This window comes from Geotrypetes seraphini, chromosome 9 (assembly GCF_902459505.1).
Source record: "Geotrypetes seraphini chromosome 9, aGeoSer1.1, whole genome shotgun sequence".
Classification (NCBI taxonomy): Eukaryota; Metazoa; Chordata; class Amphibia; order Gymnophiona; family Dermophiidae; genus Geotrypetes; species Geotrypetes seraphini.
This window is the reverse complement of record NC_047092.1, coordinates 185,314,342-185,328,178: the sequence shown is the minus strand read 5'-3', so window position 1 is coordinate 185,328,178 and position 13,837 is coordinate 185,314,342. Positions and strand designations below refer to the sequence as shown.

At 45.2% G+C, this 13,837-nt stretch overlaps 1 protein-coding gene across 11 annotated transcripts in view; it reads right to left on the bottom strand.

The window, feature by feature from the left end:
- The window catches only part of TNK2 (tyrosine kinase non receptor 2), a 139,136-nt gene that overhangs the window by 76,746 nt on the left and 48,553 nt on the right, over window positions 1-13,837 (bottom strand). For 2 of the 11 annotated variants that reach the window (XM_033958337.1, XM_033958340.1), the window contains exon 1: window positions 6,640-6,746. The exons of 7 other annotated variants lie outside the window; for them this stretch is intronic. In XM_033958337.1, the coding sequence (XP_033814228.1) occupies window positions 6,640-6,702 (63 nt within the window). In that variant the 5' untranslated portion in view covers window positions 6,703-6,746. Of the gene's footprint in view, window positions 1-6,639; window positions 6,747-13,837 lie in introns of those variants that run through there. 2 more of the 11 variants (XM_033958348.1, XM_033958341.1) reach the window with 2 other exon arrangements.

The following is a 13,837-nucleotide window of genomic DNA, read 5'->3' as shown; positions in this document are numbered from 1 at the left end:
AATTTAAAGGGCTTCAGGCCTTTTGCCATCTGGTAGCTGCCAGGGTGGCTTTTTAGAAGCTGGAATTTTGGCACAAGCTCTAGGTCTAAATTATATTTCTGTATTTATTTACTCACATTTATAACCTCATTGAAAATGGTTTACAAAATCACAAAAAAGAATGAAAACAAAACATTAAAAAGCACCAATAATCCTTCCCACCAAATATATCTAAACATAAACATCAAATAATAGTTCACCAGTTAGGCTTATATTTTATAAACCAAGGGGGTCTTTTACTAAGTCAGCTACTTCGGCTTTGTAAAAGCCCCTCTAAAGTAAATTACTACTTTCCTTTATAAAAAAAAAAACAAAACACAGCCTAAATTCACTACAGTGTTAGCATTTCCCCTTTGATGAAAACCGCACAAACCCCCACTGCTGTGACGCTGGGCATTCAGCGTGCCAGCAGGCACTAAAAACCCCTTGCGGGGTTTGGTTAAATGGGGGGGGGAGGTAAACAAGAAAGAGAGTGTTCAAATGTGCAAATATTTATTACTGGACCATAATTACTGATGAATAATTATCACACATAATCAATGACTTGCACCAGACCATTTAATTAGAAAAATACACAAAACCTACTGAAACTCCGATGTCAGCAGCTTAATCAAATTATGGCCCCCTTTTATCAAGCCGCGTTAGGGTTTTTTTTATCGCCAGCCACTGCAGTAAACATAACATAAGAACATAAGAAGTGCCGCTGTTGGGTCAGACCGGTGGTCCATCGTGCCCAGCAGTCCGCTCATGTGGCGGCCTTAAGGTCAAAGACTAGTGCCTGAGTCTAGCCTTACCTGCATACGTTCTGGTTCAGCAGGAACTTGTCTAACTTTGTCTTGAATCCCTAAAGGGTGTTTTCCCCTATGACAGCCTCTGGAAGAGCATTCCAGCTCTCCATCACTCTCTGGGTGAAGAAGAACCTCCTTACGTTTGTACGGAATCTGTCCCCTTTTAACTTCAGAGAGTGCCCTCTCATTCTCCCTACCTTGGAGAGGGTGAACAACCTGTCTTTATCTACTTTGTCTTGAATCCCTGGAGGGTGTTTCCCCTATGACAGACTCCGTAAGAGCGTTCCAGTTTTCTACCACTCTCTGTGTGAAGAAGAACTTCTTTACTTGACGGCATCTATCCCCTTTCAACTTTAGAGAGTGCCCTCTCGTTCTCTCTACCTTGGAGAGGATGAACAACCTGTCCTTATCTACTAAGTCTATTCCCTTCAGTACCTTGAATGTTTCAATCATGTCCCCTCTCAATCTCCTCTGTTCAAAGGAAAAGAGGCCCAGATTCTCTAATCTCTCACTGTATGACAACTCCTCCAGCCCCTTTAGATCCTTTTGAGCAGTACCGTGTCCTTCTTCAAGTACGGCGACCAGTGCTGGACACAGTATTCCAGGTGAGGGCGTACCATGGCCCGGTACAGCGGCATGATAACCTTCTCCGATCTGTTCGTGATCCCCTTCTTAATAATTCCAAGCATTCTGTTTGCCCTTTTCGCCGCTGCCGCACATTGTGCGGACAACTTCATCGACTTATTGACCAGTACTCCCAAGTCTCTTTCCTGGGGTGTCTTTCCGAGTACAGCACCAGACATCCTGTATTTGTGTACAAGATTTTTGTTACCAACATGCATCACCTTACACTTGTCCATGTTAAACTTCATTTGCCATATCGCAGCCCATGTCTTGAGCGTGTTTATGTCCTGTTGCAGGTCTTTGCAATCCTCCTGCGTCTTTACTACTCTGAATAACTTCGTATCATCTGCAAATTTAATCACCTTGCTTGTCGTTCCAATTTCCAGGTCGTTTATAAATATGTTGAAGAGCGCAGGCCCAAGCACTGAACCCCGCAGCACTCCTCTGGTGACGCTTTTCCAGTCCGAGTATTGTCCATTTACCCCCACTCTTTGCTTTCTATCTGCCAACCAGGTTTTGATCCACGTATGTATTTCACCCTCAATCCCATGGCTCACAATTTTTTGACAGTCGAAAAAGTGCAGCAAGTTGTCAAGCAAGATCTTCCTTTACTGAAGCCGTGCTGGCTGGTTCTCATCAGATTGTGTCCGTCAAGGTGGTCAATGATGCGATCCTTTATCAGCGCCTCTACCATCTTTCCCGGTACCGAGGTCAGACTCACCGGTCTGTAGTTTCCCGGATCTCCCCTTGAACCTTTCTTGAAGATCGGCGTAACATTCGCCACTTTCCAGTCTTCTGGAATCCTTCCTGATTTGATCGATAGTTTGGCTATTAGTTGAAGCAGTTCAGCTATAACCCCTTTCAGTTCCTTGATTACCCTCGGATGGATGCCAGCCGGTCCCGGGGATTTATCGCTCTTGAGCCTATCAATCTGTCTGCATACCTCTTCTAGACTGACCATCAACTCAGTCAATTTCCCGTCTTCATTTCCTTGGTATAGCCTGTCAGCCTCCGGTATGTTGCGTATATCTTCTTCTGTAAATACAGATGCAAAAAACGTGTTCAGTTTGTCGGCTATGGCTTTGTCCTTCTTTAGCACTTCCTTTTTCCATTGGCCCCACCTCTTCCTTCGCAGGTCATTTTCCCTTAATATATCGAAAGAACAGCTTGAAGTTTTTCGCCTCCTTGGCAATTTTTTCCTCGTAGTCCCTTTTGGCCCCTCTTATCGACGCTCATAGGAATTCTAATGTGGCTTGATAAAAGGGGCCTATAAGCAGAAAATATATTTCAAAGATCAATATATGCAAAAGCAAAATAAACTATCAACTTTAAAATCGTCCAAAATCAAAAAAAGTAATGGATTCAAAAATATACCATTTATGAGTCTTTCTGATTTTCAGAGTTTTTTTAAATTATTTTTGAACCTATTAGGGTTTTTTTTGTTTTGCTTTCAGTTAAGTGTTAATTTTTGTTGTTGATGGTTTCAGGCTTATAATTTGATTATATGTCAGAATTATTCATTGTTTATTATAGTCTGATAATAATACGTTTATGCCCTTGGAATGCTGGAATGCTGAGCCACTGCTTTCTCTTTTTCCCCTTTGGATTTACAGTTCTATTTTCAGTATTAATTTATAAACACGAGAGCTGACACATCGGTAGTATATGGTATCACATCACGGCTCTGCCCAATGCCCAGGACACCAGGAGAAACCCCAGAAGCATAAGCTGGCTAAAGGTTCTAGGCACGGAGGAAAGCTGCCAACTTTTAATTAATTACTTTCATTTAATTGGCCACAAATAAGCAGGCTGGCAGGAGCTAGAGGAAGGATATTACCAGATGATTGGTGACGCTGCCCTGCTTACACACACACAGCTGCCAATCACCCAGTAGCTTAGCACAGGGCTTGCAACGTGCTTTCAATTTACTCTTGGAAGTGGTAAGCGCCCAGCATAGAATTAGCGCATCCCACTTTCAAGTTAAAAGTGGAGATTTCATTTCTACTAAACATAAGAGTTGCCATACTGGGACAGACAGAAGGTCCATCAAGTCCTGTATCCTGTTTCCCACAGTGGCCAACCCAGGTCCCAAGTACCTACCTAGATCCCAAGAAAAAAAACAGATTTTATGCTCTTTATCCTAGGAATAAACAGTGGATTTTCCCGAGCAGTCTCAGTAAGGGCCTATGGACTTCTCTTTTAGGAAATTATCCAAACCTTTTTTAAACCCCGCTAAGCTAACTGATTTCACTACATTCTCCGGCAATGAATTCCAGAGTTTAGTTACATGTTGTGTGAAGAAATATGTCCTCCGGTTTGTTTTAAATCTACTACTTAGTAGCTTCATCGCATGTCCCCTGTCAAAATGAAAAATTAAACAGTGCTTCTGACAACACCTAACAGGCATTGTGACAGCAAACATATCCCTACAATAGGAAACCCCAAGGATAGACATATAGGCCCTGGAATAAACAGCTGTAGCCGGGCTACCCTTAGGGAAAAGGCTTTCACAGATTAAAACAAAAAATAAAAGACAGAACTGTTTTTGTTTAACTACTAAAAACAACAAGATCAACCAAAACAGATGCTGAAGGCAAAAGGAATTCGGCTTTTGCAAGGAATGTTCTAGGCACTGTGAGGCCAGCTGCTAGGGGGAGCTCTGTAGGAATGCGAACATCTGGAACAGCAGCGGATACTGGAACCTGAGCACACAGGACAGAGACCTGGAGACAAGAGGGCGGCTCCGCATCGCAGCCCACTAACCACCTCCATCTCAACCCCTGTACATAAAATATACACAAGCAAGCGAGAAACCACTTTGGAATGGGTGAAATCGGTCTGGGAGAGTGTATTATTTCTCTGCGGACGGGCAGACCGGATGGGCCATCGTGTTTCTATGTTTCAGTAATGGGAAACGGTTTCCCCATGCTTCATTTGTAACAGACGATAACTTTGTTAAGCACATGTTGCAAAATCAGCGTGAGTGCCAGTGAAAGGAAATCAGTCCATCTGCTTGCACTCGACTGCACCTGTTTGTAGGGGGGTGGGGGGAAAGCAGGACAAGGTGCATGGCATAAGGGCAAAGTTTCCCCCACATTCTCTCAGCCCTCCAAACCCTTCCCACCCGTGCTGTCTCTTCAGGCTGCAGTCCAGCAGAGTAGATTGTGGTTATTTTTAACACTGCCGTCTTCCAACTTTCCCCTCAAATGCTCCACCCAGACCGGCAGCAGCAGAAGTGGTTAAGCATGTATAATCTCATATGGCCGCAGGCTGTCTCACAGGATGAGCTGGGCAATTATGCAACTCATATGGTGAGATCGGCCCTGCGGGAGCAAGAGACATGTCCTTGAGAGCTTCTTCTGCAGTTGGTCCAGGCAGAGCAGATGAGGAGGAAATAACCACCCAGCGGCTCCCAGGATTCAGCCTCTACCAGGTTCTTCACGGTTTGGGTGATGGGGTCCAGCCTCCCAGAGGCTCACTGCTCTTCTCTCCCGTTTTAATCTCTGTGCAGAAGGACAGACAGACTGACTAACCCTGAACAACAGGCACGCTCTCTCTTATGCTAAATAGAGGCTCGTCACTTCTCAGTGGAGGCAGGTTCTGACTGGAAATCCAAAACAGAGAACGAGAAAGACGAATGCTAAAACCAAAAGGCAGAAAGATTCCAGAAAACCAATCGGTGGCTGAAAATATTTCACAGCGAAAGGACTTGGATGAAATCCTTTCTAAGCGGAGACTTTGCCATTAAGAACAAAGCCCTCGGCATAGGATTAACTGGCCTTTCAGATGCCGAGGGCATCAATTCTAAAACAGCTTCAGGGGGCACCTAAGCCAATGTAGAAAACGAGCAGAAAGGCTGGTGGTCGTGCGAAAACGTAGGCGCGCCAGCTTACGGCGGGTCAATGGTCGGTTTAAGTTAGCGTGCCATGCAATGCGTGAATTACATATTTACATGATTTTGGCGTTTACCTTCCAGAAAAGTACCCACTGTAGCACTTGGGCACATAAATGCCAAGTACTGGCACCAAAGATGCGGCTACATGCTCGTATTCGGCACAAAATATTGGGCTTCTAGAACTGCATCATGTTTCTAGGCCCTTTAGGCAGATGGGCTGTTTCTGCCCCCTTACATGGGGGGGGGGTAAATTCTGCACTACTCAAGTCATGTTTGTTATACTGCGAATCATTCAGGCAACATTTTAAATGAGGCAGTTGTGGAGGGACAAGTAAACAGTATGAACGAAGAAGTCTAACAGCCAAGCAACAGCAGGGAAAGGACAAGAGGACCAGAAGAACTGAAAACAAAGGAGACAGGAAGGAACTAGATCATCACTGGACCCTCCTCTTCTTCAGCTCTCTGGCCTAGCCCTCAGAAGCATGGGAGACAACTTTTTTTAATTATTGGGAGTGTTAAACCCAATGGAAGTTACCACTCCCTGGACATAGTCAAAATTGAGGGTGCGCACCCTAGAGGGCACTCCCAGTGCATGCACTTCCCTAGTCCTTTGCTACGCACCCTAGAGGGACTCCCTGTGCTTGCATTGCCCTGGTCTTTCACCATGCACCCTAGAAGACTCTCTGGACATAGTCAAAACTGAGGGTGCGCACCCTAGAGGGCACTCCCAATGCATGCACTTCCCTAGTCCTTTGCTACGCACCCTAGAGGGACTCCCTGTGCTTGCATTGCCCTGGTCTTTCACCATGCACCCTAGAAGACTCTCTGGACATAGTCAAAACTGAGGGTGCGCACCCTAGAGGGCACTCCCTGTGCATTTACTGCCCTGGTCCTTTGCTACACACCCTAGAGGGACTCCCTGTGCTTGTACTGCCCTGGTCCTTTGCTACGCACCCTAAAGGGGACAGCGCCAGATCACCCATCTGTTGAGGAGCCCGTCTATACTGCATGGTCACTCTGCTCCATGCCAAGTGCTGGCTGTGTATTTGGGATGTCATCAGAATCCGAGTACAGTTTCACTCGTCAGATTATTGCTGGGCTTGCTTTGTCTATGGAGCAGCAAATGTACCTGTTTGTGTCTGGGGTCTGGTACTGAAATTGAGGACCCCCCCCCAGCCCCCCACACATTATGCAAGAACAGAGAGAAAGCTAGAGGCCAGCGTTGCTAAATGACCTGCAGCCCCTCCTGACTCCCCTCGGCTGCCCCCGGGAGCTGTGCAGTGCCACACTTACTTTGTAAAGAGGAGAAGAGGCCAGGAAGCGAAAGGGCTTGCTTAGGCTCTGGAAGCGCCTCATCTCGGCCACCGAACAGGTCCGGGAGCTCCCCGCTTCTTGCTCTAGCTGCCTGGTGCATCTGGTCCTCCCTGATTCCCAAACAAGAGCAGCTGACCCGCAGCCAAGAGGATGGAGGGTTCATTTCCTGTGGGCCTGGGAGCTGCGCTTATAACACTCTCTCCCTCCCTCTGTCCAGCAAAAGCTGGCCCCTCATCCGGGCAGGACACTGGGGGAACCCAGGCATCCAGCCAGCTGCCTCTACACTGCTCCTTATCGGATTTCCCTCCTATGGTGCTCCCGGGATCCCAAAGGTTTAGCTACCTCCGCTTAACTGGAAGTTGGAATGACCAGAAGCAGCGAAACATGACATCCATATGCACTGGACCCCTCTTCAGCAAGTATTTTGGAACCCCTCATTTTTAGTAGAAAGAATAGCTTCCAAATGGCTGCTTAGAGGGAACACAGCCAACGACCTGAGAATCTCGCAGTAGCGTGGGATTTCTACCAGGCAGCCATCCATCCATCCACTTTTGGTCAGTAAAGGAGGACCTCGTCTTAGCCAGGGAGTAAAGAGAATTGGGGAAAAATCAAGTCAAAAATCCGGCATGTGAGTGTCAGAAGCCATAAGTCACTTGTAACTGGATAATTGTGTACAGAGGCAGCAGCGGCAGAGCTAGAGCCGACGCTGGGGCAACAGCAGGTTGGGAAGTGCCGGGGAAGGGATGCAGGGGGGGCGGAGAGGACAGCTGTCTGGGATGAACTGCCCCCCCTCCACCCTCCTTATTACACTTCTGTACAGGGGATTGCCTTTATTTTTTTTGAATTTTCAAATAAATGTTTACAAAAAGAAACATACAAGATATGGAAATCAAACCCTTAATAGTTTAAATAGGAAATTCCAACAAGGAAAAATAATAAAAGACAAATACTAAGGAAAGATAAATTTCTTATTAATGATATACCCCTCATTTAGAAAACAGCTGTCTCAAAAGAAAACTCAAAATCATCATTTTTGATCAAGAAGTTGTGTTAGCAGAACAGGGTCCCCCAAAATATCATCTTTACTTTGAAAAGTCACTAAACATTTGCAGGGAAACGTTAAGAAAAAAGTAGCCCCCCATCTCCACAACTCGAAGTTCTAAGGCAAAAAAGCCTTTCCTTCTCAGTTGGGTTGATCTTGCCCCATTGGGAAAAATCTGTATCTTAGCTCCGCAAAATAAGATATTCTGATTTGGAAAATAAAGCTTCATGATTTCACTCTGAAACATAAGAAGCAGGGTGGCCCTAGCCCAGGGGTCTCAAACGCAAACGCTTGGCAGGGCCACATTTTGGATTTGTCGGTACTTGGAGGGCCTCAGAAAGAATAGTTCAGTGGTTCCCAACCCTGTCCTGGAGGAGCACCAGGCCAATCGGGTTTTCAGGCTAGCCCTAATGAATATGCATGAGAGAGATTTGCATATGATGGAAGTGATAGGCATGCAAATTTGCTTCATGCATATTCATTAGGGCTAGCCTGAAAACCCAATTGGCCTGGTGGTCCTCCAGGACAGGGTTGGGAACCACTGGCAATAGTTCATGTCTTATTAAAGAAATGAGGTAAAACTCTGTCTAGTTTATAAATCTTTCCTTTTGGCTAAGTCTTAATAATAATATTGTCATTTATAGCTAAAGAGACATATTTTACTTTTGTGATTATGATAAAGAGACCAAAGGCCTCAAAATAGGACCTGGCGGGCCGCGAGTTTGAGACCACTGCTCTAGAGACTGTATTAAATCTTGCAAGTCCTCAAGAAACCCTTTTAAGTCTGTATCAATAGACTCCAACTGGTCCACCATGTGTTGAATTGTAACTTTTTTAACAGGTATGTAATAAAGAGGGGATTGCCTTTACAATCAGCATAGAGTAATTTGTCCATTACAATTGCCAAACAGTGTTGTGTTGAACTTTCTACAATGGGAAGGTTGTGTCAACAGGCAATTTGAGGGGTGCCAAGATTTTAACCCACTCAGGAAGGTGGGAGGCGGTGGGACATTCATAAGGCAACATTCATAAGGCAGAAATAATCCACAAGAATTATTTCTCACTGGAAACGAAGTTCCAGATTAGAACAAGCGGAGAATCAAAGGAGTAACATTACAAAGCACTTCTTCATGCATGGAAGAGACTTCCAAGAGGGCTAAAACCGTAACAAGTCAAGAGAAGCTGGGTTCAGCTTAGAGAATCCTTAGCTCTAGCCTATGTTTTTGGAATTAATCAAATATTTCTTAGATGTTCTTATACACAGTAGGAGCTGGAGCCAGACAAAAGAATAACAGCGAAGTTGGAGTCGAAAGTCTGGTGGACGGACTCCACAGCCCTACCAAAAGTTGGTCAGATATGCCCTGTCCAGCAGTGGCGTAGCGAGGGCGAGGGTCACCTGGGGCGTTAGCGCCCTTCCCTCACCCCGTACAGCTCACGCCAGAAAAATGAAAGAGGTATGGGGGAAGGGAAGGGGCGCATGTGCGCGGCAGGGTGGTTAGGAAAGAGTGCCGGGGGGGGGGAGGGGCGGAGAGGCCCTATGAGGAAACAGATGCCATCCATCATGGCTGCCACAAAGGACAAAAGGTGGCATCTTGAGCATTATACCGACACCCTCTCACTATTAAGCTGGCATTTGACAAGAGATGACGCCATTCATTATTGACATATATCTCATCCTACCCCCCCCCCATGTCTTGAACCCCTGAATCTTATAACATGGAAAGGCACAAGGAGCAACTAAGCAGAGAGCAGGAAGAGGCTGGGCTAGGGGGAGTTGGAGGCAAACAGAGGGGAAATGTTTGCCAGGATCTCAGGGTATTTTTAAACCCCCTCATTAATGAACACCAGATGGTAGTCACTCTAGAGGTCTGTATGGGAACGGGGATCGTGGAAACCCCCTGGGAATCCCCCCCCCCCCATGTCCATGGGACTCCGCAGGGATGGACGCTAGTTCTCTGGAATTCCCTTGGAAATGCCGGCCTACCTATGTTCCAATGCTCTCTCTAAGCTTCTTCGATCTCTAAGCGCACCAGAGAGACAGAGATGAAGCGTAATGGCCAATCGTGAGCACTTCCTTGTAGAAGTGCTCCTGATTGCCCATCAAGCTCCAGCTCTTTCTCCCAGGTTGGTGGATGGTCAGAGCCTTGGCGCGAGACCTCCCCTCAAGAATCTCGTTGGCTCAAGCCTGCCACCACTCACTGTGGCTGTGCAGAGGAGAGACTGGGCAGCTCCGGAGCCAGACGACCCTGCATTAAACTGCTTCAGCCCAGCAGGTACCAACATTAAATATGGAACTTTAAAAGAGCGGAAGGGGAGAGAATGGCATCAAATTCTGCCTTAAATCTACTTCTTTGGGATAGCATTTTGTTGCTTTTGCCAACCCCGCCCGACTGGGGAGAGGGAGGGAGAAGGGGGTAATGGTTTTATGCCTGTTCTGGCAGATGTCTGACTTTTGTTTTGAATTTTCTGTAAAACTCAATTAAAAGTAAAATCAAAATGGTCAGAAGTAATTGCTGCTTTTTAGGGGGGGGGGACAGAGGGGATTCTGCGGGTGGGGATGGAGGACATTCTGGCGAGGATGGGCAGAATTCTGGTGGGGAACGGTGGGATCTCTGTCCCCGTGCAACTCTGTAGTTCACATTTTCTTAGGGGTTCACCTTAAATATATATTTGTATTGGGGGGGGAGACAATGCATCTATTTTCCTTAGCCACAACAAAGGATGAGCGATGCCTTAATTCATTACCCTAGAACAGCTCTGTGTTGTTTTTGACTTTCTTATCATAATCCCAAAAACAAGAATATTAAACAATGCTACAAATGAATGGATCAGAGCCAGAAAAAAAACAAAGTAACATTTTAGCAGACGACAGGAAGGTCAGAAGAGGATGGGGGGGCGGGGGGGTGTGCGCTCGAGAGAACGTTACAATAAGGAGAAAACAGGAAAGGGCCTGCTTGAAAGGGTGGGGGTGGGGGGGGTTCAGAACACAGGGAATGAGATAAGACGCAGCAGAGACGTAGCAGGGAGTTGGACCCTGGAGAGAACAGGATGGGAGAAAAGCTTCAGCGACTCAGGCCCTTAATTGTGACTTTCAGAAGAAGCTGCCATTAGACTGATGAAAACTTAGCAGTCTGGGTGGGATAAGCAAGATTTTGCCCTGGTCATCTGGCTACGTGAGAGAGAAAACACCCTTGGAGCCACGAATGCAGGTCCTGCTTTCAGTGGGAATCCCCAGAAGATAAGAGGAAGAGGGAGAGCTGGGTCCCTCTGCCTGTAGATAATGGAATTGCAGCACAATTGCTCACCCACCCTCCCACCCCCTGTCCTCAATGCCTGCTCCTAACTCCATGAAGTTCACCATGGGAGAAACTCCACGATAATCTCCTCCCAGACTATCCCTCCTTAACCTTCTGCTGCTTTGAGCCATGTTGAAGGTCGGTGAACGACTCCAAGAAGGGGTCATCCTTTGCCAGGCAGAATAGGAAAGGGAAGAAGAGGAAGCTGTCTGACCGGCACAGCAAGCCACTCTTACTCTGTCCTCAAAGAGGAAGAAAAGAGCCAACACACAAAGGAAGGGCATTCATTGGTTGTAAGCCTCATCGAAGAGGCAGGTCATTAGACGGGCCTTGAATTTGTCTAAAGTCGATTTACATCTTAAATGAGATGGGAGATGGTTCCAGAGGGATGCCGATTGGTCCAACAAAATACTGTGACACAATTTTAAACCTCATTGAAACAGAAAGTCTTCACAGACTCGCTCTTTCGTAGTCTAGAAAGCTCCAGCAACACCATTATCCCCCTGGCTGTCTCTCGCGACTTTTTGCGGTCTTGGTACTTGACCTCAACTCCTAGGAAGTCATGTCCTCAGCACTGGAGCAAGTGGCAGGGAGATGGAAGCATGTGCAGAAAGATAGGAGATGTTTAATGTATGTGTTTTTTCCATCCCACTTCCTTACGGAAGAACAAGCAGGCTGAGAAAGCTCTTGGCAAGAACTGCTTCTGCTATCTGGCATAGAATGACCCCTTCTTGGGTCATTCACCCACCTTCAACGCGACTCCAAGCTGCAGAAGGTTAAGAAGGGATAGTCTGATAGGAGATCATCGTGGAGTGGGCCATTGTATTTCCCTCCCTTATCCTGTCTTATTCCCTATTTTAATCCCACTATCAACTCCTCTAAAACTTTACCTAAAATTATTACTAAATTGTAAACCGCTCAAACATTTCTCTATGAGCAGAATATCAAATTCAAATAAGACTTGGATTATATGAGAGGCTAAGGCTTGTGGACATATTGTTTGCTGACTCTTAAAAGCAAAGACCCCTGACAGCCGTGTTGGGTCAACAGCAAAATGAATAAGCAGATATTGTACCCCTGGCTCATCTCCGCATTTTACTGTTTTTGTCCTCTGTGGAACTTTTTTTTACTTGTTCTCTCCTGTCATCTCTTTTGCAAGGAAAAGAGCCCTGAGCTCTTTCAAGTTATTTAAACATGCTACGGCAACTGTGGTCCATGGGTTCAAATCCCAGCATGGTCAATGCCACTGGGATTTGTCAGCAGCCCCCACTTCCTGGCATCCCTTCGTGCATCAAGGTTAATAATCTATACCAGGGGTGTCAAATTTCAAATACAATGAAAGCAGTGCATGCAAATAGATCTCATGCATATTCATTGTGGAAATCCTGAAAACCCGACTGGATTGCGGCCCTCGAGGAGGGTCTTTGATACCCCTGCTCTAAACTCGCTTGCTGGGAGCCGCATTGAGTCTATGAAGAAAAATTGCAGGATCCAAGACATTGAATTGTACTGTGTGAGGCTCTAAATGCATCTAGACAGAGCCAGAGACATTGCGCTTGACGCGGGATGGATGTAGCGAGAACTTCAGGCCATGTTTAATAGTCTTTCCTAGGTAAACGCAGAGAGAAAGTCATGGTGACTCAGTTTATGGCAGGGGTGTCAAAGTCCCTCCTCGAGGGCCGTAATCCAGTCAGGTTTTCAAGATTTCTCCAATGAATATGCATGAGATTTATTAGCATACAATGCCACTTCTTGGCACCCCTTCGTGTATCAAGGTTAATAATCTATACCAGGGATGTCAAATGTTTCAAGTTTCAAGTTTATTAGGTTTTAATATACCGACCATCAAATAAATATCTGGCCGGTGTACATTACAATAAAAATATAAATAAAGTAGGGAAGGGGAGTTAATATATTCTACATTTAGAGGTATAAATAGTGTATATTAAAACAGACTAGACAAACTTGATTGTGAGGGAAGAGGTTTATGGAAGGGTAAAGTTACAATGTTGAGAGAAAAGGGAGAAAGAGGGGATGGGAAAACAACATTTGGGTAGGGAAAAGTCGTTAAAATAAATTTGTGATGTTGAACGATTGAAGATGACTGAGAGATAGATACTAAACAGAAATAAATGCATCACGGAATAGGAAAGTCTTTAAACCTGTTTTAAATTTTTCTAGTTGTTGTTCATCACGAAGAGGTTGTGGTAAAGAGTTCCATAGCATTGGGGCAGTAACAGAGAAATTTATTTTCCGTGTGTAATAAAAGCTTTTAATGGAGGGGATCAGAAGAAGATTTTGATTTGTGGATCTTAAGGTACGAGATGAACATTGAGGAATGAGGAGTTTATGTAGAAATGAAGGTAGATGGGAGGATTTTATTTTGAAGGTCAGGAGAATAATTTTATAAGTAATTCGGTGGGCCACAGGAAGCCAGTGGGCATCTTTCAGGATTGGGGTGACGTGATCATATTTTCCTAATTTATAAATGAGTTTTATTGCTGTATTTTGAATCAATTGAAGACGTCGGATTTCTTTTTGTGGAAGACCGTTAAAGAGGGAATTACAATAGTCTAGATGAGAAATGATCAAGGAATGAACCAGAATTGTAATAGATTCGGTCTGTAGGATTGAAGTCAATGAGCGAATGATACGAAGTTTATAGAAACAAGTTTTTATTATAGAACTGATGTGATCGTGAAATGATAAATCTTTATCAATAATAACCCCTAAAAGTTTTATTTTTGTTTCCATTTGGATTGGAACTGATTTAATGTCAAATACAATGAAAGCAGTGCATGCAAATACATCTGATGCATATTCCTTGGGGAAATCCTGA